The sequence below is a fragment of the Corvus cornix genome, chromosome 14, assembly GCF_000738735.6.
Source record: "Corvus cornix cornix isolate S_Up_H32 chromosome 14, ASM73873v5, whole genome shotgun sequence".
Lineage (NCBI taxonomy): Eukaryota > Metazoa > Chordata > Aves > Passeriformes > Corvidae > Corvus > Corvus cornix.
In genome coordinates, this window is record NC_046344.1 from 2221981 (window position 1) to 2249416 (window position 27436).

The 27436-nt window shown below is 40.7% G+C and overlaps 2 protein-coding genes across 2 annotated transcripts; one reads left to right on the plus strand and one right to left on the minus strand.

Moving 5' to 3' along the window:
- The first annotated feature begins 1433 nt into the window (after positions 1 to 1433).
- LOC104684850 (radial spoke head 10 homolog B) lies at positions 1434 to 14999 on the plus strand. The gene is given in 20 exon segments (XM_010392449.3): positions 1434 to 2443; positions 3152 to 3227; positions 3453 to 3521; positions 3726 to 3899; positions 4447 to 4532; positions 5149 to 5269; positions 6054 to 6230; positions 6871 to 7012; positions 7494 to 7615; positions 8086 to 8275; positions 8983 to 9091; positions 9176 to 9255; positions 9356 to 9504; positions 10301 to 10408; positions 10721 to 10894; positions 12098 to 12149; positions 12671 to 12781; positions 13879 to 14074; positions 14472 to 14567; positions 14569 to 14999. Coding segments are annotated over 20 exon segments (2736 nt in total). The 5' UTR covers positions 1434 to 2159; the 3' UTR covers positions 14789 to 14999.
- CCZ1 (CCZ1 homolog, vacuolar protein trafficking and biogenesis associated) lies at positions 14998 to 27362 on the minus strand. Its single transcript, XM_039560319.1, has 15 exons — positions 27167 to 27362; positions 25439 to 25536; positions 25219 to 25312; positions 25047 to 25121; positions 23985 to 24032; positions 23632 to 23715; positions 21485 to 21660; positions 21176 to 21257; positions 20957 to 21018; positions 20355 to 20466; positions 19733 to 19766; positions 19260 to 19377; positions 17601 to 17759; positions 16439 to 16566; positions 14998 to 15332 (listed from the first exon to the last, which is right to left on the minus strand). The coding sequence occupies exons 1-15, from the start codon at positions 27266 to 27268 to the stop codon at positions 15277 to 15279; spliced, it is 1428 nt and encodes a 475-aa protein (XP_039416253.1). The 5' UTR covers positions 27269 to 27362; the 3' UTR covers positions 14998 to 15276.
- Between the last annotated feature and the right edge of the window lie 74 nt (positions 27363 to 27436).

Genomic DNA, 27436 nt, shown 5'->3' on the forward strand with positions numbered 1-27436 from the left:
ACATGAAGTGGCATGTGAATATAAGTACCTAGGAGTGCCATAAAACAAATATTAGCTTTCTGTGTTTATACATCATGTCTATCACAATTTTAAAGAAAATGAAAATGATACACAAGTTAAAATTTTTTTTTTTTTTTTTGCTTATACCAGAGTTGGATTTCATTAGATAATGACTTAGAGCTTTAATATTTCATTTCATGATTAATTTACTGGTATCTGTGTTTAAGGCTTGAATAGAATAATTCGTCTAGCATCTTTACTTTTAATTAGCATTGTTCCCTTCCGAATTCCAAACTGTTTTTCAAGAACAGGGATTCCTTTTCTGACAATGAATGTCTTGCCAGTCAGGTCAGCCCAAATTCTATCTCAGTACAATCAAAATAGTTAGAAAACGGGCTTTTTGAATCAGAAACCATTAAATTGGTAAATTGGCTAAGCTCTTCCAGTTCTGTAGGACCTGTGTTTATGGGTTATGTTCTCTTCACACTCCATTTGCTGCTGATGGAGGGGTGGCCGTGATGCTGCTGCTGTTCCTCCAGTGCTCAAAGCCGTCCATGCCGCTTCTCGGAGCAGCGTGGCTGAGCGTGCCCATGCTACCCGGCACGGCTGTGGCCAAGAACCTTCAACCAATTGTTCGTGTTGCGTGCGGAGCCGCGATTCCGCAGTCCTGCTCTGCCCGGGTGGGAACCGGCCCGGCGGGGCCCTGTGCCCGCGGCGGCGTTGTCATGGCTACGGCAGCGCCGCCGCACTGCGCCTGCGCGGGCCGGAGGGGCTCGGCGCGGGGCTCGGTGAGGGCTCGGTAAGGGCTCGGCCCTGCTGTCCCTCAGCCAGGGCTCGGTGAGGGCTCGGTAAGGGCTCGGCCCTGCTGTCCCTCAGCCAGGGCTCGGTGAGGGCTCGGTGAGGGCTCGGCCCTGCTGTCCCTCAGCCAGGGCTCGGTGAGGGCTCGGTAAGGGCTCGGCCCTGCTGTCCCTCAGCCAGGGCTCGGTGAGGGCTCGGTGAGGGCTCGGCGCGGGCTCGGCCCCGCCGTCCCTCAGCCAGGGCTCGGTGAGGGCTCCGTAAGGGCTCGGCCCCGCCGTCCCTCAGCCAGGGCTCGGTGAGGGCTCCGTAAGGGCTCGGCACGGACCCGGCACCACCGTCCGTGAGCCAGGGCTCGGTAAGGGCTCTGCCCCGCCGTCCCTCAGCCACGGCTTGGTAAGGGCTCAGCACGGGCCCGGCACCGCCGTCCCTCAGCCAGGGCTCGGTGAGGGCTCGGCCCCGCCGTCCCTCAGCCAGGGCTCGGCACGGCCCCGGCCCTGCTCTCCCTCCGCCAGGGCTCGGTGAGGGCTCGGCCCCGCCGTTCCTCAGCCAGGGCTCGGCACCGACCCGGTCCCACCGTCCCTCAGCAAGGGCTCGGCACCCGCCTGGCCGCGCCGTTCCGTGGGACGGGCTTGGCACCGGCCTTCCCCCGTCCTCCCCCGCTCAGGTGCCGGGGCTGCGGTCACCCAGCGGTGCTGAGAACCCGGCGCGGGCCTGAGGCTGTCTGTCCCTGCCAGCCCTCGCCACTGCAGCATTGGCGGGCTGGGTTCCTGCGCTGCCAAGCGGTGATACCCGGCTGTGGTACTGGCAGTCCTGTAACCTTCAGGTAGCTCTCAACTGGCAAAATAACTACAAGCTAGAGTGGTTATGCTGTGCTGTGGTTCAATCTGCAACTCATAACTTGGAAGGCAAATTAAATCAATCACAGTAGTGCAGCTGTATCTTCCAAGAACTTGCTGAATGCATATCTTTGAGAAATGGCTTTCAACTTTTCCATGTAATTAAATCTAATAGACACCTAAAAATCGAGTAAAGGTGATCTCCATGTGGCAAAAGTAAGTCTGCTGACAACACTTCCATCACAGTGGTTTTGATGGAAGACTTGGAGGTAATTCACAGACATTGCTCCCTGTTTACCCTGTGGCCTCCCTGCCACAAGCTGCCACCCCTGCCTTGAGGAACTGCTGTTACAGAAATAACTTAAATACATGAACATATAATGACAGAAATACTGATTTTTTTTTTTTTTAGTTGTCTGTGTTTTGGGTTTTTTAACTAGTTTATGAGGTAAAAATACTTATATAAGAGAGAAGTAAATTTTCATTTTTCAGAAGGAAAATACACATTGAGACAGTTCAGTAGCTATGCCAAAAGGCAAGAAGAAAGATGTCAAGAAGAAAGATGTCAAGAAGAAAGATGCCAAGAAAGATGGTAAGAAGGAAGCTGGTGAGAAGTCAGAAGAATCTATAGGTCCTACAGCTGAGAGTAGCTTAACAACGCAGCCAGATTTGCAGAATGAGTCAGTGAGTGAAGAAACTCAGGCAATTCCAGAGGCACCAGACAAAGAGGTAGAGGTAGAGGAACCACCAGTCCAGCCTGTTCCCCCGTTCCACGAGGAGCCTATTCTTGCTCAAGTGATTATAAAAAGGTAAACTTCTTTCAAATACAGCAGTGAAGTCAAGAACTCTCATTTAAGTATCTCTGCTGTAGCCAGTGTCATACAAACACAGATTTGACTCTTTATTTGAAGCAGAAAATCAGGTTATTCAGACCTAGTAGCAGTGACGCCTTAGGAGACATACATGTGGAATTCTGCTGCCTTCTTGCATACTAGAGTGCTGCTCATGCTCTCTATCTGCGAAAACCCTCATTGTTTTAGCTTGTTCACCTTCAATGAAGTTTTGTTAAAATATATAGATGATGAAGAAAATATATCATGTAATCTCTAGTTGCTGCTGCTGCCTTTTAATGCTTAGGGCTGCTCATATCCCTTCAGAATATCCAAAACTGAGGAAGCAGGTGAATGGCAATGTTAACAAAATCCTTTTGTATTTCAAGAGAACTATATGTAATTTTCATATTCCAGCATGCCTGGCTGTAAGGTAGTAAATGCTACCAATGTGATTTTTTTCCTTAATTGGTGGAATTATGGGTCTGAGGCAACACAAAAATTACATGGAATATTACAAGGAAGGTTCAAAAAAATTGGAAATTTTCTTGTAGTTCATTATTCTACACAAGATGCAACAGCTGACCTCTGTGTAGACTGTGGTAAATCAAAGGTCATTTATTATATGTGATTTATATCTATTAGCAGTGACTTGAAATCTTCATCTTTAGTTTGTTTTCTTTGTAGCTATGAAGGTGAAGAAGTTGATGGATTCTATGAGGGTGAAGGATTTATATGTTTTGAGGGAGGAAATACATACAAGGTGAGTGTATAAATTTAAAAAAAAGATAGTAGTGGAATAAGTTCTCTCTCAAGAGCACTGAGAAGCATTGAAAGCTCTGTTAATTTCTGGCAATAAAACTCTTGATTTGAAACCAGTAGTTGGAGGGGAATTAACATGTCATTCTTTTGAAACCTTACAGTTGCTGTAGGCTTCAGCTGGGGTAAGAATAAATCTGCAAATGATGCTATTCTCTTCATTTTGAAGGGTCTATTTTCTGAAGGACGTATGGATGGACAGGGGACTTACACGTGGGCTGATGGAGTAAAGTACGAGGTAAAGCACAATTTAAGTTATAACTGAACAGAGTTGCACCCAGTTAGATGTGCAAACTGAAGGAAAGTAGAGAAGTTGCAGTAATTGGTACAGTACAGGTGGTGACTGCGGAGCTGTCACAGCAATTTCAGTCACAAGCCTGACTTGTCCCAGGAAGCTGGGGAACAGAGTCTTAGTTTTTAATGTTGTAATTTAATCTTTCAGGGAACATTTATTAAGAATGTGCAGATGCTTGGTGGCCGTTATACCTGGAGTGATGGCAGTGTTTACGAAGGATCAATCAAAGATGGACTTAGGCATGGATATGGATTTTTTAGGAGTGGTACTCGTCCAATTTCTTACCATGGTGATTGGTGCAATGGCAAAAGACATGGAAAGGTCAGTAACAACTAAATGAGAGTGTGGGCTCGGGTGATGCCTTCAAAACTAGCAAGTGTTACTGTGCAAAGATTTTGCAAAAGTGTTTTGTTCTGTTGCATGGTCTTATGCTCTGTGGAGATTTGTTTCTCCTGGGGAGTTTTTCTGAGGTTGTGAATACAGTTAATACTGTAGACCTACTGTTGGAAGTAAAATTCTGAATGGGTCAGAAAACTGATCTACCTCAGAGTGAGTACTGTAATTAAGATGCCAAGGTTAGCTCTCTTAAAGTATTTCCAAGAGGTTTGTAAAACATGGTAGACTTTGATGTAATGTAATAGGATTTTTCTTTTGAACACTTAGTGTTTTCTAAGGTCTTACCTAATATTAATCAAAAGAGGATGGTTTTTTAATTTAATTGTATCCCTTCAGTTGCTTTCAGTACAGTGAATCAAAGTGACTCTTAAGTATTAGAACGTGATTACAAGTGTCATATAATTTGTATGTGGTGTTTTATTCATGTAGATGAATATTTAGGTATTTAAATTGACTAAATTCTTTGTTTCAGGGTGTAATTTATTATGATGAGGAACATACCTCCTGGTATTCAGGTGAATGGGTAAATAATGTCAGAGAAGGACAGGGATTGAGACGGTAAATATGATAACACTTGTTCTTACCCTCACATTTTTTATTTTATGTGTCTTATGTTACAGTTTCTTGTGTTGTTTAAAAGGGGTACAAATGCTGTCATTTCGTAGTAGTGTGTACCTTCTGCAGTGGAATAAAAAATGTACAAAGTGCTTTGTGATAACAAAGCTTTCTTTTAAGTTTATTTTTGTGTGCAGTGTTTCTACTGACCATTTGCACAAAACAATAGGTAAAGACAAAATCCCAAATCAGCTGTGGTTAACCACAATTCAAGATTTAAAACCAAACACACTCAATTGATTTGAGCAGATGGAGGTGCCTTATGAGTAAATCACTTATCTATAGAGTTACATATAAACAAATATTTTTAATAGCTATGGCAAAGACTTTTTGGGAAAAGGAGCTGGTTAATATTTTTAGTGATTTCTAAATTAAAAATAGGAGGTAAACAGTGGCTACTCAAACCTCTGTATCCATGTCATAATGAGTCAATTTTCAATTTAATGCTTATATTTAGCCTTAATACATTCTAAATTTATTAGCAACGAGGTTTCACATAAACCTTTCATAAGATCAGCATAGAATTTAGTATGAATTAACTTTAGTTGGTTTTTTGCAGCTACAGGTCTGGAAATACCTATGTAGGTCAGTGGAAGAAAAATCTACGACATGGACATGGAAAAATGACATGGCTGGCAGCTAATCAAGAGTATATAGGACAGTGGGTGTGTGGCATACAGGTATTCATTTCTTCCCCAGAAACCTTTCTTTAGTTCAGCATCTGTCCACTGCTCTAGGAAAGCTAAATAGGGAGTTTTGTGCAATATCGAAGGAGCTTTGTACGATTTTTGCCAGTTGAGATAGCAGAAATGTGTTCTTTATTGTAAATTGATTCTCATGTTAGCAATATTCAAATTGTTAAAAGGCTTTGATTTAGTCTTATAAAATCAAAATTTAATTCCTAGTGGAAAATATAAACATTTTTCAATTTAAAAAAAAGTTAAAGAAGTGTTTGTGACTTAGCTTGAGCTATGACTTCAGCAGTAGGTATATGTGGCAGTTTATTTCTGTGTCACCTGTAAAATACTAGGCCATACTGTTCCCTCTTGGAAAAGTTTTATGATGGAAGACAATTTTGTGGCATTTTCACTTCCTTCCATTTATTATTCTGTTTCAAAAAGAATGTGAGCTATTTGCTCTGTCTTTTCACTCTGCTTAAAATTGTCAAGGAGTCCAGCTTGTGTAATATCCTGGCTCTGTGGCATGGTGTTCCTCACCTGGCTGTTCAGCACTGTGGGAGAAGGATTTAGGGAGGAAGGGCGGGTGACTTTAGGAGTCCTGTGGTAGAGCTTGCTCAACTATATGTTGATGCACTGTATCCTCTGGGCGCTTCTCCCATGCACCTTTGTAGGATGTAGTTCTGTGCCTGCTTTGAAGTGCTGCAGCCATTAGCTGGGGGCTTTTATTTCAGAGAATTGCCAAAGTCTGGACCTATTTTTTTAAACACACTGGGTTTTTTTTCAGCATGGATTTGGCACCCACACATGGTTTTTCAAGGCAATGCATATGTCTCAGTATCTTCTGCGGAGTGAATACATCGGTGATTTTGTAAAAGGGAAGCGCCATGGACGTGGCTTGTTTATATATCCTAGTGGAGCAACGTACAATGGAGAATGGGTTTGTGATAAGAAGCATGGCAAGGTGAGGACTGACAAAACTGCAGACAACAGCAGAGCAAACTGTTCTGCTCTGTATAGAGGATCTCTAGATTTCTTTACAGCAAATTACATTCAGTTTGCAGTGTGGATGGAATCCCCACACAAAGGGCAGAGAATCCACTGAAAGCAGTAGGAGTATTTCCAAGGACACAGGTTGACTCTGTGGTTAGATGTGTTTTGTGTGTACAAAGACATACATTTCACTGTGGAGATTTTCAGTGCAATAGGTGCATCTTGAGTTTTGCAGTGGTTGGTCAGAATTTCACAGTTCCACAGCGAGCTAATGGATTTCAAGCTGTCTTTGCACAGAGAGGTTCTTACATAAAACAGCCTTTTGCAAAAACTCTGAGTGGAGTGCTACATATGCAAACTAAGGAGTGCAAACAAGTCCTTCTATATGGGGGAAAAAACTTTTCAAATATATATATAGGCAGTTCTTTATCCCAACAATGTACCTATTTAATGGTACAAAATGCATTATAAAAGAGGGTAGGAAAAATTATTTTCCTGTATTTTATTTCATATATTGCATTTTAGCCAAGATTCTGAAAAGGAAATTGGACTGGGAGCATTAGTGTTGCTTTTTACGATCTTTGTTTTACATTATGTTAATCTGTCTGTAGGGTGTGTTTGTCTCCCCAAATGGTCAAGTGTTTCAAGGAGAGTTCATAGACAATCATCCAGTGGAATGTCCTGCTCGTCAAGGGGCTGCTGTGGAAGCCAAACAGCAGAGAGCCACTGGCACAAGAAGGTGTTCTGGCACTGGTGAGCAAAACAAAATTTTACTTAACTTTGCTTAACAAAACAAATTTTACTCAGTTCACATTTTGTTGTTCCGTTTTCTGTAACATGAAACTGTTTGTACATACACAAGAATCAGACATTTCTTCAAAGAACTTAGATAAAAATGCAGGTCATGGTTTTTGCTTCCATGCTGCATTTCCTGTGAGTGACACTTGGAGTGGAGTGACACATCCACACCACATCTTGTAATGGATGGAACACTGCTGTCTGAAAGTTTCACAGCTTATGTAATATCTGCATTTCCTTTTGGTTAGAGGTTGATTTGACAAAATTGCTCTTCAGTTGTTGTGCTGTTGGTTATGAAATCTCTGCTCCTCACTATGAAGGAATCTGTTGTTCCAAGTCAGTAATATAAGAAGGAATAATATATGTTTTGGGTTTTTGTGTGTATATGTATTAAACTTTGTTTTAGTTTGTCTAACTTATTTTATTTGCATGATAGAAAAGACCATAATCATTAATGCCTTGGGAGAGGCTTCTATTCTGAAATCAGATATTGAGTTGGATATATCTTTACTGCTTGAGTTGTTGCCAGTGGAAGACAGAGAGGAAGAAGTGAAACAAGTAAGAGTCTACCGTTTAATACTTGCAGTTTTCCCTTGTATTGTGTTTCATATTATTTTATTTCTAGTTTATTTGTGTTAAAGTAACTCTTTCCATTATTAAATTATTAAACAATTATTCAAAAATCTGAAGGCCATGAAAACAGAAAAGCAAAAAGAATTATTCGGCAGTATTGCCTCTTCTGAGCTTCCACTAAAAAAGGCCAATTAAAAATAGGTTAACATGTCTGGAAAGGCATTGAGCAACCAGCTTTAGGTACTCTGAGGTTTGTCTGCTTTCAGAGAATAATTTATTTTTATCAGTCACCAAAACCCATGTACCTTTTGAGTAATGCTTTTGTGAACACTTAGCCAGGGATATGCTCTTCTAAGTTGCAAGGTCAAATAATTATCTGCCCTGTTACAGGATCAGTACAAACTGATCTCTGCTTGCTTTGAGATGATGCTGAAAACATGTCCTGCTTTATTTAGGTAGAATTGGCTGTGTTGATGCATATTTCAAAACTGAAAAAAGCCTACCACTTCTACAGTGTCTTAGGCTATGGTCATTCTCCTGACAACAATTACACCCTGACTAAGCTGCAGTTTTGGAGGTTTCTGAAGGACTGTGAGTTTCATTTCTCCTCCGTAACTCTCGCTGAAATGGATCGGCTGTTGAGAGGTTTGTATTCCTCCTGATCCGGGTCTAGAATGAAAGAATTTTACTAGTAAGCTGTGGAGAGTTGGAGTGGCAAGGTCTCCTGGCAGCTCAGCTCTGGGAGTTAAGTGGCCCTGAGTCAGTACCTCTGTGCCTGTGAGTTGTCAGAGGATGAATTTACACATCTCTGGGCACTTCTGGTCCTTAGGTGAGAAAATACGAAATCGAAATACAACATAAAAAACTGCACTGAAGAGCCATCTGTTCAAAATACATATTCACCCCTGGTCTTGCCATTACTATTACAGTTTTAAGAGGGAGAGAAGTAGGAGAAACAAATCTTTTTTTGTTTTTTTTCAGTGTTCTTGACTTTGGTTTGCACGTAGTATGGGTTTTTTTCATTCATAGAGCCAGTTAATCAATCAATTCCCTTTAGACTTGCAGTGTCCTTAGTATATGAAGGGTTTAACTCCAGCTTTGAATCCCCTTCTATATATGCTGAGTGGGTGCATTTCTAGAAAGAGAATTGTCCAAGATCCAGCTATAGGTGGACAGTTCCCCCTTGACCTTTATTTGGAAGTGCTGTATTGTCTGGTCAGAGTCTTCCAGGAGTGTTGTTACACTGTGATAGGTGGAGATGGAGAGGATAAGAAGGGCTGACAAGTAAATATGCCTATAAGCATTTTAATGTACATGAGAACAGTAGAGATTTGGTTTTTTTAATTTTTTAGGTGATAAACCATTTGAGAGTATACATTGTCCACATGAGGTATTGGTGTTCAGAACATTTTTATCCTACCTTGTTCACCTGGCATTTCATATCTATCATGAAGAGTACAAGTACGTTTCATCTTTTAGTGAAATTTACTTCAGTGTAATCGGCTTGAGCCTTCCTAGATAAGAGCATTTTTGTTTCAACTCTAGAGACGAAGTTCCTCATCTCTGTAAGTGTTTCTTAAAAATGATGTCCAGGAATGTTCTGCCCTCTGCCTGTTGTGTCCAAGGTAAGCAATGCTATTTTTTCTGTGCAGAATTCATTAATTAGTGCCACATGCATTACAGTTTTATTGTAACTGTTATTTTTTCCCCAATTCATTTTGAAAGGTCTCTTATTTTCTGGTGAACAATTCACATCTTTTGCCATGAGCTACATTGACAAATGCTGGGAAATATACAACAATTTTTGTAGACCGCATTCCAGGCCTCCATTTGAACCCACAGTGAAGATGAGGCAATTCCTCTGGATGTTGGCTGTAATAATCTAATTTTTTTTTGTTCTGTGTGATTAGATGTGCTTTCTTTGTTAATTTGTATGAGCCTTTTAAAATAGTCCCTGTGGCTTCTGCACAGTTGAAAAGTAGGAGTGAGGTTATTTGTGCAAGCTGTTCAAGGAACAGTAAAGGAACAGTTGTTCTACTGTTATTTACTAGTATTTATGCACTTTTTCAGGATTGAATTCTAATTTTGTACTTTATAATTTCATATAATCAAATCCTAGACAAATGTGTTTAAAGAATAGAAATATTTTTTTCCTGGTCCCCACTGTGTCTCCCTCTGCCCCCTGTATAAAATGTACATAGGAACATGTCCTATTGTTAGAACTCAGACTGACAGCTATTGAAGTAACACAGTAAACCATTTCAATAATGTATTTACTACAAGAAGAACATGAGGTTGTTTACTACAATTCAGTAATTTGGGGACAGATCAAGATTACTATGAAGGTCCCACTGATATGCCTGGGGTTTGGGTACTGTCACTTTATCCAAGCAATTTTTCATGAAGAAAAATCAGATGGAAAAACTGTAATTTTTTAATATTTTTGTTTATGAGCTTTCACAAGTTCTTTTGTAACACTGCTTTTGCAGTCCAGGGAAAATTCCCATAGGCTTCAGTAGGACTAGAATTTCACTCTGTTTTTAATTACGTATGTGGAAGTATCATTTGAAACCACTAGAAATTTTGGCACAGGCTTGAAAGGGAGGTAGATGAGGTCCATGTGGGGAATGCCTTAAGTGCTGTTAACATGTAACATTTATTCTTACCCAGGATTTTAAACTTCTCAGTGAACAATTAACTGCTTCAAGAGTTGTGGGAATATTTGTCAAAGTTGGTGCCTCCCTACCTCATATCACTGGTGTCAACCTGGATCTGGAGGTGTGTATGGAAAAAACCCATAGTTCATTGCTACAGGAACAATTAAAATTGCTTTTAAAACCAAAAATCAGTGCAGTGTTTTAGCTCAATATGACTTATATAAAGTGTAACACATCATATCCCCTCCTGAATGTTTTAAGCTTTGGCTGTTTCCAGTTTTTCTTCAGAAGAAGGGATGTTTGACTAGATAAATGAGGCCAGAGAGACTTCACTAGCACTTCTGAGTTCTTTGCTTGCTCAGGTACCTAGGCCTGTTAATGAAGAGATTTTGTAAAAATGAACTAATTTACCACTGCATTTGTTTTACTCTAGATGGTTTTTCTGGAATTTTTTGAAGCTCTTCTTGAATGTGCATTGGTGTATGTTACTGAGGATATGATCCGGGAGAAAGCAGCTCAAGATGATCAGAAAAGAAGTAGTGTTGAAATCAAGGAGTTCTCCAGGAAAACTTCAGCTGTGTCTCTCACAGAATGTTCTCTGCCCCAGGTAAAGTTGATGCAGACCTGTTGAGTGTTACTATGTGTCCACCTAGAGGGCAAAGTTAGGCCCTGCAAATGTTCTGTTTCCTGTCCGTGGAAACCAATTTCTTCTTTTTCCATAAAAAAATCATTGGATTGGGTCCTTCTGCTTTTTCTCTTTGTTGGTACCTTTAATTGTAACATCAGCATAGACAATTTTAGCACATTTGCACATTTTCCTAGATAACTGTATATACACAGAGTACTTCTGAAGGGGAACTGACAGATTGGTTGGCTGGTGAAAGATCTGGCTCTCCTGCATTAAGCTGAATGTCTGAAATTGTCCTGTAAAAATGGCATTCTGTTGTATGTAGCAAGCCTTGCTGTTTTCCAGCAGTTAAGCTGTCCTCTTTTTCTTTTTACTAAACTTCTGAATATGAATTTTATAGGTTGTAAGATGCTGCCTGTGACACTAGTGCAATTTGGGTAAACAGAGTAGTTGAAGGCATGAATTAAAATTGTTATTGTTTGGAATTATGCACAAGATGAAAGTATTTTTGTTAATTCAAAGAGTATTCACAAACACATAATTTCACAGCCTCTGTAGGCCAGTAGTGCCACTGTACACCACCACTTCCCATTCTTTGGCCAGTTGTTCCCACCCTATGGACCCATTCCATTTCATCACTGCAAGCAGTGACACAGTTGTACACTGAAGTGGTCCAATTAAAATAGTAAAGAAACAAAAAGAAAAATCCTAATTTAAATGTATTGAGGGTAAAATTCTTGCATTACATTTCATTAGTGCACCTACAGCAGGAGTATAATTGGTACAGACATAAGTGATGACATTTCTGAGGCAGCTGAGCTGTATGCTCAGGAGCAGATGAACAATAGATGAACAATATGTAGAGCAACATGTAAGAACAGAGGAACAGGTCAAAGAACAGGAGCTTTCATTCTCTGTAGTGCTGTCTTTCCCTGGCTCTGAAATAGGATAATCCTACTTGCCTGGCTGGTATCAAAGGTAAAATGTTACCTGGTAGTACTTGAAAAGGTGAAACACCCCTGCAGTTTAAATGTTTTGAGATAGGCATGATTGCAGGATGCATTTGGTTGCAGAATGCTTTGTAGATGGGAATTTGCATGACTCAAAGGGACTTGGGATTTCACTTTGTAATTTGAACACAAGCCCAGACATTTAGTAACTGAATTTAAAACTTCTTGCCAGCCACGGAGACCTTGTGAAGGCACACAGCTTGCTTGTCTACCTTCTCTACTGGGTGAGTACTGTATAAAGTGGCTACAAAACTACAAAGTGGCTAGAGGAGATTCACTTTTTCTGCAGCTTTCAAAACAATTAAACAGGAGCTGATCATGGAAACAGCTGATAAATTGCAGTTACAGAGGGCAGCTCCATTCAGTTTGGCAATTATGGCAAGGTTTATGTTTAGCTTTCCATACCTGCTGTACACAGATAGCTGGGCAAGTTGAAATCTCTGAATCTTCTGTGCTTTTTAATTAGAAGCTATCACTTTTTCCTTAAAAATAACTTTAAAGGCTTTTTAAACCTTAATTCTTCCTGTTCTGTCCCACTCATTTGGGCATGGAAACAGGAGATTGAACTCTGCATTGTGCCTTCATTAGAAACAAACTTTTCATCATTTCTTAAGTATTTTAACCACAGGTCTGGCTGTCAGGTCAGATGACAATCTATATTTATTTGTGCTGAAGATCAAACTTGGTATTTCACGCACAGAATTAAAGGCCGAGTAATTTTAATTTTCTTTATTTGCAATATCAGAAACTCTTCCCTCATTTCCCACAACTCCTGGAGAAAGCAAATATGATGTGTCATTGCCCAATGAGGATGTAAAAGAAGAACAGGATTCCTGTCCAGAAAAGGAATTCTCAGGTAAAACAGTCCTACTGTTTTAGAACTTAACACACACACACAAATCTCTTGTAGCTCTTGAATTGTGAAGTTTTAATTGTATATGCAGATTTCAGCTTGTCACAAGAGGGCAGTAAATGAGCCTTAATTCTGGAGAAAGATTTGTAAAAAACTTTAAGTATTTTTAAAAATAAGAAAATAAAACTTCATGATTAAATGAGACATTTAAAGACCAACTTACATAGTTTCCTCAAATTTAAAATGCTACATTTTATTTGTAGGGCATCCATAAGCTGTAATTTGTATTTACTCTATTGAAGCTCAAGCTGCAAGCCTGTCTGTGGAGTGTCCTGGACAATAAAATGTATTACTGCTATGTCCTGCTTCTTTTACTTAATATAAGAATTATTATTAGTGGTGGTGCCACCACTAGCTGGGATAAGAGGCCTTATGTTAGGACAGGCCAACAATCATGCAGAAGAGATATCAGTAAGAGCACTTTGGTATGTTGAGGGTCCTAGATTTTTGTACCATCTTCCTTCCAGCTGATTAGCAGATCTCATCTGGGTTGGTTTTTTGTGTTCGTTAAATGTTTTCTGCTGATACTGAACTCAAATCCAAGGACAAAGGTAGACAAGGATCTCTGTAGTCATCAGCTCTTTTGCTGAAATCTGATGGCTGAAAAGTTACACATCTGAAAAACTTCGTTCAGGGCCCATCATCTGGGCCTGGCCTGTTTCCTGGCCTGTTTCCTGACATGACAAGGGACACTGGCACACACCTCTGTCCTTTCAGGTGGTCATGTTTGTTCCTCCCTTCCCCTGTGCACAGGAGTCACAGATACTGAACTGTCATCAGGTTACTGCAGAAGACCCTTATTACAGGATTAAAGGGAAGAGTTCATTGTCTTTTTGTGCCATTTCAAGGGCCAAGTCACTGAAGCCTCACAAAAGGGCCACCCACTTTCAGTTCAAAGTGTCTCACACCTTTCATCTTCTGTACCATGCAGAAGTCAGACCTTCCCCTTGCAGAGTATCAGAGCTGAAATATTGTAGTCCAAACCACATTTGAAACTGAAGTGCCCTGCTAAATAAACATGTTTAATTTGCATGTTGCAGATGAAGCAAAAGAAGACAAAGATGAACAAGACAAGCTATTGAGTCTGTGGAGGTGTCAGATGCAAACCTTTTTCACAACTAAGTTCTTCCCTGCTTTTGAGCATGAAATAGTGCTGAGGGAAAAAATAAAAGAAGTAAAAAAGGAGGATGCTGAATTAGCTGGGCTGAGAAAGATCCAAGCTGAGGAGCTGGCAAGGTGAGTGTTGAGTCTTGTCTGGCAGTACTGTTATCAAAAATGAGAAGTGTGCTTAAGAAAGTATAGCATACTGTACTGGAAAAGAAACTCACCCAGGTATAATTAGTAACATACAGATTGTAACTCACGTGCTTTTTGTTACTGGCTGGAGTAACAAAGACAGGCTGCTTTCAGGTTACAAACTTTTAACTCTGGTATTTCCTGACACTTGGGTCCTGCTCTGTGGAAAGGCAGTTAAGACATACTTGGACTTGATGAGGTAATTAGAGACTTTCTGCTTCTCTACGCTGTGACACTTCATACTACTTATACTATGACTAGAGCTGTAGTTGCTTAGCCAGTATAAATCTGTCTCCCTCCTCTAGCAGTACCTCAAATTCAAATTTTGTTCACGCAGACTTATTGCTGAAAAAGAAGAAGAGGCAAAAAGGCGAGAAGCAGCTGCAGCAGAAAAGGCACTTGCAGAGTTAGAGAGTGTCAAAACGCTGAAAGGAAAGCCCAGGAGAGGAGCCTGGTCAAAGAAAGATACGTCCAAGAGAGGACCCTCTCCCAAGAGAAGTCTCTTGGCAAATAAAGAGGCCCCCAAGACAGAACCTTCATCATAAAGAGGCTCACAAGGCAGCACAGCCTGAGGAGGAAGAGGCAGCACCCACAGGTACCAAGCACCTGCTGACAAAATGTAAAATAAATAAATCCTCTGCTGGCAACTACTGAAGCTTCCAGAAAGTACTCTCCAAATAAGGAAAAAACCCCCAAACCAAAACAACCCCAGAAGACCCTCACTTGTAGGAAGCATGGTTCAGCCATATGCACAAGAATTGCTGGTTTCAGAGGGAAGAGTCTTTTACACCAGGGTCCTGGGCAAGTGGTTAGCTAGCAGGAAGTCACGTCACGCAAATGAACACAGATGCTCCTAAAGTGTAACAATTATTAGTTTTATTTTTCAGCAAAATATTCACATAACCTATCAGAATGGAATGGTACAGATGAATTCAGACTGGTTTTTAATTAGTTTGCACATAAACATTTTTAAAATTTAAAAATTTTATGGTCAGTTTACAGATTTTAGTAGAAATTTTGATTCTTACAAAGCAAGTATTGCTTTACTATTGTCATTATTCCAGTCAATAATATGACTAATAACTTCTCATGTTGAACAAGTGCCTGACATTGACATCTTCAATAAATCAGCCCTTTGCAGATCAATCCAAGAAGAAAATATTATTAAACTGTGTTGCACAAAGTTTCTTCACTTCTTCTGTTTAAAAAAAGAAAAAAAGATACATCAGTATGGTACTTTACAGAAACCTCCTCAAGAAAAACCCTGGGGATTGTCATGGAGAATATAATTAAATTCAAACAGAAAAAGCCCTAAGAGTTTCTAATGTAGAAATACACTTAATGTTGCTGTCTTTAGTAGGAGAAAGGCAAGTCTGACATCTTCCACTGCCTGAAAGCTGTGTTGTGTCTAAGTGGCTTAAGTGCAAATGATGGGCCTCTCACCAGACACTGCAACAGCAGCAGACTTGGCTTAACATAAGGAAGTATATTATAACCCCCTTTTCAGAGAAGGGAGGAATTAGGGTATTCTGTTACAGTAAATCAAGTCTGCAAAACGTTCACTTTGTGTTATTTGGTAGACAACACTTTCTAAGTTTATCAGGCACAGAAACACTCATTTACTGCTTCTGTATGCTAGGTTTGATGCTGAAACACAGTTATAGAAAGATTTCCAAGTTATGCAACTCATTCCTGATTTTAAAATGTAGGTTGCTAGGCTTTGGTCCTGGAAAAGACCAAATTCTTTCCCATTGTCTAAGTGAGCACAGTGCCTCCTGTTAAAACAGAGCCCTAGAATTCCTGCAAGTAAGATTCAAACAGATTTTTAGAGAAATAGCAATGTAAAAGCTTATTGCATCTTAATGGTAATTCTCACTCTCAGTCATAGTAAATCATTCTCAAAACCACATTAGAAACAAGATAGCGATGGATGAGGAGCACTGACAGGACAGCCACAATGTGTAAGTAACTACGCCCGGATCTGACAGATAAAAAGTCAGATGTAAATATATTCATCTCTCACCTGTAATACACTTTTTAAATTACTCCTAAACTAAGCTCACACTGCTGTCCTCTATTATTTGAAGGAGGAAAGATGACTGATTAATAATTAAGAATGCCTGCTGAATATTTATGCTGTCCTTTCACAGCTGGTAGTAGGCAGACCAAAACCTTAGGCAAACTCACCTGCTCTATCAAAGATCAGTCCCTCTCTAGATTTCTCATGAGATGGTTTTATTACTTCTCTAGGGACACACATTTTAGGAGTAACTGTGTTTAAAGGTAATAAGAAACAAACCTTACCATTAACTTCAATCAGATTTACATTTTTTTGATTCAAAATAACATACAGTTCTCGCTGGTCAGACTTTTTCCCAACTACCCAGTAATCACTCATCGCCTTCACAATAATTTCCTCGTCTTCATCAACTCTGAAAGAAGTTTTAAAAAGTAAAGAAGGTGGCAGCAAGTTCATCTTCAACAACTTTATCTGTAATCATTAGGAACAGCTCAATGTCAGAAATGTTGTGCAGTGTCAAAGAAAACATCAGTTCTAACTTGGCCAACATTCAGTCCAGCACGAAGGCTTCATAAATGGCTGCTTAGGACATCCCCAAATCAGTAATTTTTTTATTAGCCAAACACTCCAGTGCTCTGAAGAAAACTCCTCCATTCTGGCAAGAACACACTTCACAGAATGAGGATTTGCCACACAGTGACCAAATACGGAAAGCTGGAGATGGGTTGGTGACCCTAAGCTTTCACTGAACTGTTAAACCTGGACCTAAACTATGCTCAACAACTACATATATTCTATAAAGCTGTCACTAACCCAGTACTTCCATAACATGATGACACATGCTTTTGTCATTTACAGAAAAGTTAAAACCTTGTCCTTAAGCAGAGTGGGAAAATTGCTTGTTGCTAATTAGAGCATCAGGCATCCCAATCATTCAGCATTGTCATGATCTTCATTAACTTTTGTAGTTACAGAGGGTCTCTCCCACTTTGCAGCGTGATACCCATTGACAAGAAGCCACTTATCTTCTCTATCAGCAGGACTGCAGTAACTGCAAGGTTTGCATTTCATCCATTGTCTTACCCCTAGAGGCCACCAGCTGTGTCGGGGCAGGTATGACACAGGCAGAAGCAGGTGTCCCTGTCCTTTATACTGCTTTCCCAGATTAGACAGACTCTGGTGCTTCCCATCCCATTTGTTAGGACTACTCTGAAGCCTCCAATAGATGAAGTATTTTCTTTGATAGAGGCCCTGGCCCTCTTTTAAGTTATTTTTTTAAAAGGACAGTAGAAGGGTTTTTTTAAGATGGACTATTTCTAGACCAACACAAAATACCAAACATGAACAGACAGCCATCAACAAAGACTGGAAAGCTCCACTCCTTTGAAAAACAACTAAATCTGCTTGACAGTCGGAGTTACAGACTACTTAATAGTTAAGCATTACCTGGAGAAGTCACTGTTGATGTCACCAAGAATCTTCATGAGGTCAGGGTGAACAGATGCAAGTGATACGCTGGGTGTTTTCCTCATGTGAATGGTACTTTTCTCTGCCAAGTTCATGTGATTGAAATAGATGAACTTAAATTGAGGTTCCTTCTCAGCCCTAGGAAGATTTAAGAAGAAAAAAAAAATTGTGTTTTGTGAATACCAACATGTTCTATAAGCACAGGCCTCCCAGAGATTGGGTAGTGAGCCAGTGCAAAGCTAACTTAGCCTGGAGTTATGTTCACACTGAAGGGACTTGTGGGATCGAACTTCATTTTAACACACTTTAAAAAAAAACAAAAGACAACCAGGCCTGCAGAACCAGCCAGTGTTTCCCTTTCTGCCACTCAGGCTGCCAGGAAACACTCACAGGGGAGTCTGAAGGCCTTGTTCCACTTCACAGTAGTAATTCATTTGCATTTTTCTAATGAACTGTTTTTTTCCCTGGCCCCATTTTGTTCCTGCTGCTCTCCTCTATGCCAGTCCAAGCTGCTTTGAATGGATCCTGGCTCTTTGAGCAATAAGTCATCTTCTATTCATGTATTTGTTATTTGTTACAACCATCATTTGTGTGGGCCAAGCAAGAGACTATTTTCAAACTCCTGCCTTGGCGGTCTTCCTCCATTTCCTCTTTTATGAAGTTAATATAAAAACCTAGAGCTGTAATTTTTTGTAGAAGTCACAACAAATTCAGACTGACCAAAAACTGGCTGCAGAAATGGTACTTGAGGCAATGCATTATTTAGAACCAGGAGATACTGTGATGACACCACTCACCTTAACAAACAACCAGATACCCCTGCTCTCTGTCACCCACATGCATTAGTGTCAAGGAACTGTATCATGTTTTCAGGACACCATGGCATTAAACTTTTAAAGAGTTAAAGCTGCCAAAGCCAGTCCCAGATGACATTTAAAAACCCCAAGTTTAATGATTTAGTAGATTGGCACAATTTCAAGCACATCCTATTCTATCCTGTGCGATTTTGCTGATTTGGGATGGTACCACTAAGTTCACTCACACACCCATCTTTGGTTGAATTCCTCTTATGTTGCCATATGTGGTGCTGTTCTTGCTTCCCCAGCTAATAAATCTATCAAAAAATAGATGCAATTTTATTGCAAGACAGCTGTCGTTCTAAGTGAAGTATGAAGCATTAAAATCCTTTTTCTTTTGACTGTTTTTTGTCCCTCAAGTAATTACCTTAGTCCTGCAAAACAGAAAACAAAAAAGACCTTTTTTTCCTCACCAACTATACATGGCAACATTTCAAGAAGCAGTAACTCTGGAAAAGTCCTCAGCTGTAAAGCTTCCACTGTAACCAAACTAAAATTCCTAAAACTAAATTTACTCACTAAAATTCCCATTTCAGCCAGACAATAAACATTTGTTCCTAAATTAGTAACATCTATTGTTACTTCAGAGAGACCCAAATATGCAACAATATGCACTTCATAAACTCTTAAAGATACAGAAAAGTAGACAAGCATTGTTTTAAGTACACCATTAATGCTTTCAAAATTTGGGCTCATGTTACCATTATTTAAGCAGTTCATTAAACCTAACTTTTCACCAACTAATGAGGGAATGCAACAGGCAAAGAAGTGTAGTACAAACCCTGATATTCTCTTGTTGATGTTGTATTGTTCACATATGTCTGATGCCAACACTGTGAGCTGAGGCCCAACAATGCTGTCCAGTTTTCTGCAAAACTCCAGCGTGGGTGGAATTGAAGCTGTGTCAGGCAGAGAAAAGGGAGAGGTGAGATTCTCTTCCCACAGCTGAAGGTACAGTTTTTGTAGTTGTTTTCTTTAAACATCAGTGAGAGTCCAAGAACAAATTTCTCCCATAATTAAAACCTCAGGGGTGATTTTAAAAGTGGCTACGTGAAGCAGTGTTTAGAAATTTTATTGTGTAAAATGAGTTACTTATACCACTGGAACAAAGATGAAAGACTGATAAAAGCACTCATGAAAAAGAGACTCAAGTAACAAATTAATGTGAGTATTTTTCAAGAGTAAAACAAGCTGCATGTCAAAGTATTTTGCATATAAAATCTTGGCAAATAATTGATGCTAATAGGTACTTACCATCAATCATAAAGCAGACAGCTGCACTCATGGCCTGGAACAAAACAAAAGCAAAAAAACCATTTACAGCAGATTACTTCAGCTAACTTAAATAAATGACAATACTTCAGTGAGGTCACACACAGGTGAGAAGAAATTTAAAAATCTTTTTTAAAAGTAACACTTCAACAGGATAATCTTTTTGCAGTCTTGTAAAACAAAGGTTAGCTATGATTTTAAAATTCAGCCCAGTTAACAGTTTTAGGGGAAATACACAACTTGCAAAAATGCACTTACACAAAGATGTCTGCAAGAGACTCCCATTTAATGTAAAAAAATTTTTTTGTTTGTTTTATTGATCAATCCTATCTAAAACCAGGCATGAAATCACTTACAGCAACTGAAGGCTGGTATTTTGTTTTAATAAAACGATTGTTTGCTTTGGACAGGGTACAGGAGAGGTGAAAAGAGAATTCAGGGTTTAAAGCTTGTTCCTAGAAATGCCAGTTTTCTGTCTCTTTGCTTTAACCTGGCCTTATTTGTGCACCTGTCTATACAATTCCTAAGTACTTCACATCATTGTCACCTTCATTGCATAGAGATTCCTAATTCTGTGGAGTAATTGCAGAGGAAACTGTACTACCTTATAAACAATTAAGTGAAGCTCTTCGTAAGTGTCATCAGTGTTAACAAATATTTTGGGGAAACGGCATTTTGTCTCTGGATCATTGAGATTTAAAGGTCCAGTAAGAAACCTAGAAAATAATTCAACAGGTGAGAGGTGATGAATTCTTGTATTTCAGTTTCTTGAATTTTACAGATGTTCTCCAAACCTGCAATTCTCGTGATTAAGGATGTCCAAACCCACGATTACTCAAAATAATGTTGTCTGCTTGTTTAAGTACAGAATTCCTCATTGACATGCTGACTACAGAGGAATATCAAACAGATAAATCCTAGATCAAATCTACACCTTTGTCTGGAGTGCTTGACCAAAAAGAAATTATTAGAACAATTCCCAAATTTATCATACAATGCATTAAGAACAATGGGAAGAAAGATAAATATGCAGGAATGTTAATGAAGCATTTTCTCTTTTTTCCAGAGGTCAAGTTTTATACTGCACCAACTACTGTGCAACCCTCTGGAATGAACTGTGTGTGGAATATGTACTCAAAATACACACACTCCTCCCAAATGGTTTGCCCTGGGGGGAAGAAGCAGTGACAGTAAAGCAGGACCTACCTTCCGTAGTGTTGTAGATTTCCTGGCATTTCAGCACGTATGGGAGAATCTCTTCCCGCTAACTGAGGGGAAAAAGAACACACAGGAAAAACCAGCTTAGAGGCAGAGAGAAGAGAGAGATTCCTCTTTGGTATTTTAGCCTTTAGTACCAGGTAAAGAGGAAGAAAAAACCAAAACCACCCAACCACCTTCCCCGCCAAAAACCCCCAGCCCAACTACCTCAGGCTCCATGTGCCTTGGAAACAGAGATGTCGTGAGATATTTGTACAAAATTCTCATGTCATCTTGCTCCAGTCCACTCCTAGAACATTGTGGGGAAAAAGAAGCAAATTATGTCTGTGCTGCAGTTCGGACCACACATTTTCCTCTAACTAGCTCAGACCAATGCCTTTCTTACTGAATGGTAGCCTGACTCATATTTTCTCATTTTCATCCAACTCTGTCACTAATTTAAAAGCTTCTCTATTGTGACACTTACTCATAGGATTAGAAATTGAAGACACACAAAAGATTTACTGAAGTACCTACCAGATAAGCTGGTCATTGTAGAGAAATGCAGTGTACTTGACTATGTTCAGGCTTTCTTCCATCCTATTAATAAATGACTGAATTTTCAAGTAAGTCATTTTATCCAGTGGAAAGAAGCTGATTCCACAAAACACATCCAGCAGATCGCAAGACTGTAAGTGCAGTGTCTGCAAGTACTGAGAGAATGACAGTTGGCTTTTAGAATTCAGAAAACTGCCAAGGTGTAGATTTAAATGACAAATTTGAGTCTAATCCCCAATAATCTGGACTAACAATCAAAGAAAAAAAATCCTTCCAGCGCTGCTTGCCTGACACACTCCTTCATGTGGGGACAGACTTTTTACAAAGGTTTGTAGTGACAGGACAAGAGTTTCAGACTGAAGGAGGCTCAGTTTAGATTAGATATAAGAAAGAAGCTTTTTACAATGAGGGTGGTCACACACTGGCACAGCTTTCCCAGAAAGGTGGTGAATGCCCCATCCCTGGAAACATTCACAGCCAGGTTGGACAAAGCTCTGAGTAATCTGATCTAGCTGAAGATGCCTCTGCTCATAGCAGGGGGTTGGCCTAGATGACCTTTAAGGGTACCTTTCAACCCAAACTATTCTGTGATTCCATGTATGAGTGCATGAATGTGATTCCAAGCGTCACTTTGCTTTTATTTAATCATTATGACAACAGCTTTTAAGGAAAGTTCAAGATCTTTTGAGACTATAAGAAAGCAAAGCCTATCTTACTAATATTTAGTTTCAGATTCAACTGTAGAAATAGGAACAGATAATTAGCTTTCAATGTGCAATGGAATAAATAATTTCTATTATTCACTTTCTTGATAGACTGTAACCTTTACCAAGAGATTTCAAATGCACTGTCAAGTGGTCTGTTGAAAGATGCTTTATCCAATGGCTCCCTCTACAGTCACTTCACATTACCAAATGCCCACAAGTAATACAGACCAACAGGGTGACAGATCTCTGCCACAGCTTATGTCTCTCTGTTTTAGCGATAAAATTCTATTTACTTCCTTTTTTGCCAAGGTCTATTTTTAATTTAGTCTGGACAGAAACACACACCAGCTCATCACGGTACTCCTTGTGCCAGTGGTGTTTATTCTGGAGTCTGCCACAAGTCTTAAAAAGAAACAAGCAAGACCCTCCCCAAATCCACAAGCAAAGCCTGTGCTTTAGTTTACACTGTCACAACACTGTGCTATTCTAAAAATCTGTTAAAAGAACAAAAATTTAAACACCTTTTTGCAGTGTCTATGCTCCATCGTTATCAGATATTCACATCTCTACCACAAAAGCACAAACTGCTGACCGCAGTCCTGTTTCCTTCCATGCAAACAAGAAAAATGGGGGCAGGCAGGCACTTTTAAAGTGTGATGAAACTTTTCATGCAGGAACTCAAAATTCTGCCAGATGTGACTATTCAATCAGTTACTTTATGTGAAAAATAGGTTTTTCTTTACATCCTTTCACTAAAATATCAGCTTTGAAACAACATCCTGAACACCAGTTATGATGTATGCAGTATTTCCTGAAGCCTTCTCAGGATTGGCTACTAATTCCACTTGGGGGGTGGAGGAGGGGGAGAAGTTAAAAATTTCAACTATTCTCTATTTCACAGCACTACAGGACTTTAAGCCTGTACATGCAGCTTGTGGAATCTCCACCCATGGATGTTTTCAAGTCTCAACACCCAAAGCTCTGGGCAGGAGAGTTTAACTTCAGTGTTACCCTGCTTTGAGTAGAAGGCTGAACTGGATGACCTCCCCACATTCCTTCTAACCTCAATGATTCTTTAACAGTCACTCAAATAGATCTGCACAAACTGTTATCACAGTAACCAATTCAAACATTAAAGCAGAAGTTTGAAAGAAAGAACACAATTCCATCAGAAAAAAGATCCAACAGTTAAGTTGTTCCATCAAGCCATAACCATGCTTGTGGTTCAACTCCACTTAAAGAACCTTCTCCGTCAGAAAAAGCAGAAAGTATTTGACAAAATGAGTAATCACATACTTTGTGTTGACTCTACATCTTTTCCACTGCCTGTGTGTTATAGTCACACTGCTGCCACTTTTTTTTTGCATTTTATTTCCAGTGCAGAATCACACTGTATGTGCCTGAAAAATAAGGTCTTACCCGATGGAAGAACTTCTCTAGTCTCTCCTTTAGAACTTTCACACCCCCATCTTCCATGGCTTTCAGGAATGTACCATTGAAAAGCTAACAGTTTAAAGAAAAAAAAAATCAGTGAGTTGGGTAATCATTTACAGTAATTTCTTATAACTTGGCTATGAATATAGATTACAACACAGCTCCCATTCCTTAACACACTCCACATCAATCCAAATGTATCCCTTCTTTAGTGAAAAAACATTTAGATTTGCAGAGTCCAGGTACATATGGCAGCAGAGGCAGAATACTTATGTGACACTGAAGTATTTCATGCTCTTGTTTTGTAAAAGGTCTTGAGCCTCCCGTGTTAATCCTACCTTGTACATGCTGTAGCACTGCTGGAGGACTGAACTATAAACCTTGTCCTGCAGGAAAGAGAGCAGCATATCAGTAGGAGCTGTGAATTACAAGTATTTTGGCTGAGCTACACATAACATATTTTCAAAGAGTCAGCTAAGACACAAATTGGATAAATCAATCTTTGAAAATTTAAATGGCATTTTCAGTCAGCATCTAGAAATGTCTCTTACTTATAAAGTATGATTTCAACAAAGGGAGTCCCTTCCCCCCTCACATTTAGTACCAAAACCACTTTAAGAACTCATGCCAAGGATTCCAGTTACAAACAGTCCTCTTCCCTGAGGCCAGTGGTCAGTAACAATGAACCTCTCTGGCAGCTCTCTCTTCATCCAAATCAAAGGCTGAAGAACACGGGACACTACAGCTGATTTTATGGGGCTGAGATTTTAACCCAGACGAAAAAAGACTATTTTATCTGGCAAAATAGAGTCCCTGTGACACCAATCCTTTTCTTAGGACACAGAGAGGACCAAAAGTAATGCACACTGTAATGAAAAGGGGCAGGATAACCAACCAACTTTTTAATTATTATCCCACCCTGCCAAATACCCTTCTGGTATACAATTGAACAGACCTAATGATACTGCAGCTTGGACAAGAAATCCCATCATAGTTATGAGCTTTTTTGGTTTTTCAGATTATTAGTAAATATTACTAGCAGTCTCAAGAAAGTAGTAACATGTATACTTGCACCTAATAAAAATACATAGATTTAAGAACTTTATTAAACAAACATCCTCAGAAATATTCAGCCACTCCAAGCTAAAAGTCTCACAGCTGTATATTTCACCAGTGTTTATGGAATGATCTTGAACTGTTCTCTGGATAATTCTCTTTCTTGTGCTCTTCTTTAAACTTTACTGAAAAGTACTTTGCCCTTTTTCCATTTATGGAGATAGATATAGATATATATAAAATTAATCTGACAGCAGTTCAAGAAGAATCAAACTAAGATATTTCTAGAAGTACTCTTAAAATACAACACAACTCATTAAAAAAAAAGGAAAGTTCATTATTACCAGCAATTCTTCTTCCTGATATTCATAGACTGGCTTTCCATCTTTGTGTTTTTCTATTATGGGATTCCGTACAACCTAGGAAGTGGAACAGGCTGGTATTAGACAATGCAGAATGCATTGAGAACATTGCAGGATGGTGTTTTAGGAATATGCATATCACATGCATAAGTACCATGACCATCCAGAAGTTTTCTTCAGGTTCATGGAAAAACTGTCTATTCTTCTGTGTATGTAGGGATTTTGCAGGTTTTGTTGGGCTAAAGGTCCTGGAAAGAAAATATATATGTAGATATAGATATTCATACACACTCACAACGAGAAGACATACAACTGAGATACTGAAAATACAGTGCTTGTACCAAAACAGTGAGCCATGCAATCAGACTTCCTACCTCGTGAACTGCACTATAGCTTCACATAGCCCCACATTTCTAATTTTTTCATTCTTTTCTACTTCATTTGGGTGATAGAAGAGAATCTTCTTTTCTTCCTAAAATTCAAAAAAAAAGAATCCAAGCAAATGCATTTTAACAGAATCAAAGAATATTGAGTTCATGGTTTGCTTGTTTTTTAATCCCTTAATTACGTAGGCAGAATTTTATTTTGTACTAAAATAGGCTTCTGTAATAACAGATAAAAGGCATATTAAGCACACTTAAGCAGTCAATCATCCCATGATATGTCAAAGTACTTCATAAATTGAAGGCTATTGAAATCACGGGCCCCAGTCATTTCTCAGCCTGTTCAAAGCAAGGCGAGCTTCAAAGCCAGCTCAAAGCATGGCAAGCTTCAAAGGCAGCTCAGATTGCTCCAGGCCTTGTCCAGTCATGTGTTCAATACCTCCAGAGATGGAAATTCCCCAACTTTCCAGCCCTGCTCTGGTGTTAGATCTCTTCACTGTGAAGAATTTTTTTTTTCTATCTCATCAGAATTTCCCTTCATCCATCCTCATTCTTCACTTCAAGAACCCAACTTCATCATGTGCCGCCATCCTTTAGGCAGGTGAGACTGCCCTCTGCCCCCTTTCCACATTGTCTCTCCTCCAGGCTGCACAAATACAGGTTATCAAAGGCTCCTCTGGTACACCACAGACTGCACCCCCCTGACTGACTTAGGGGCTCTCCACCAGGCTATTTCAGTTTGCCAGTATTTTTCCTACTCTGGGAATCCCTGGAGGAGCACAGCACTCACCAGCAACCTCCCATGTGCTGGACAGAGGGGAGGCTTGGCTGGACCTGCTGAGCCACCCTCTCTCCCACAGCCACAAGCGCTCGCTGCTGATTCACGTACGACCTGTTGTTGTTCACAGACTCCCTGGTCCTGTTTTGCAGACCTGCTCCCGGCCAGTCCTCCCTGACCTGCCACGCTGAGCCAGATTATTCCACCCCACACACGGGACTTCGCTGAGCTCCACGAGGTTTCTGCCGGCCCAGTCGGCCTCAGCTCGCTGAGGGTCCCTTCGAACAGGACCTCATCCTCCAGAGGAACAACAGCTGCCCCCGCTCTGGAGTCACCCAGGAGCGTGCTGAGGACACGCTCAGCCTCCTCATCCTGTCATTGCCAAGCAGGTAAGTACACTGCTCTGTTCAAAAACTACTGAAGCCCAGGATTATCACATGAACCACGCAATATGCTGTTACCTAAAGCTAGTGACTAGAGCTTCTTAACTTCCCTTACTAAGAGACACAATGGCGAATAAACACTAGCAGTAAATTGAATGTAACTAAGCTAAACAGTAACCTTTCTACCATATTGTATCTACGTCGAGAAAGTTATTTTTAGAGAAAGTTAAAGCATCAGTAAAACAGTTGCTGACTGTCCAGCTCCTCATCTACAACATACGCCCTGCTGCTGACAACACCTCCGGTTACGGTTTCTGTTCGGTCTGCAGCAGTGACAGACCCCAGTAGGGAGGGCAGGCGTCCCCGGCCCCGCGGGTACCCGAATGCCGGGTGCGGGTGCGGCAGCCGCGGGCCGGGAGAAGCCGCAGCTGCGACCGCCTTTGTCCGGGGCCGCCCCGCAGGGACAGCGCCGAGCCCGCACCCGCTGCGGCCCGGCCTCGGGCACGGAGGGACCGCCGCGCCTTCCCCGCATCCCCGGGCGCGACATCCTCCCGGTACCTCTCCCTCTTTGGGCCCCAGCTTGGGGTTGTAGATGAAGAAACTGAGGAGGGTCGGAGCGAGCTGCTTTTCCTGGCCGGCCGCCCCCGCCGCCGCCGCCATCCTGAGCCTGGGGCCGGCAGCCGCCAGACACCATCGGGGATCGGCCCGAGGCCGCCGCGGCACCGGCCCCGCCGCGCTTCCAGCGGCCCCGGCCCGGCCGCGGTTCCGCCTCCGCGCCCCGGAAGCGCAGCAGCGGCCGGGAAGCGCTCCCGGCCCAGGCGCCTCGCA

What these genes read in the sequence shown, in the direction of transcription:
- CCZ1 (XM_039560319.1), bottom strand. Translation starts at nt 27,268, where the DNA reads ATGGCGGCGGCGGCGGGGGCGGCCGGCCAGGAAAAGCAGCTCGCTCCG. An exon ending in TTCACTTAATTGTTTATAAG is followed by an intron (nt 19,767 to 20,354) that starts GTAGTACAGTTT and finishes GTTTTGTTCCAG; the next exon opens with GCCATGAGTGCAGCTGTCTG. An exon ending in TGTCTGCTTTATGATTGATG is followed by an intron (nt 19,378 to 19,732) that starts GTAAGTACCTAT and finishes TGCCTGACACAG; the next exon opens with CTTCAATTCCACCCACGCTG.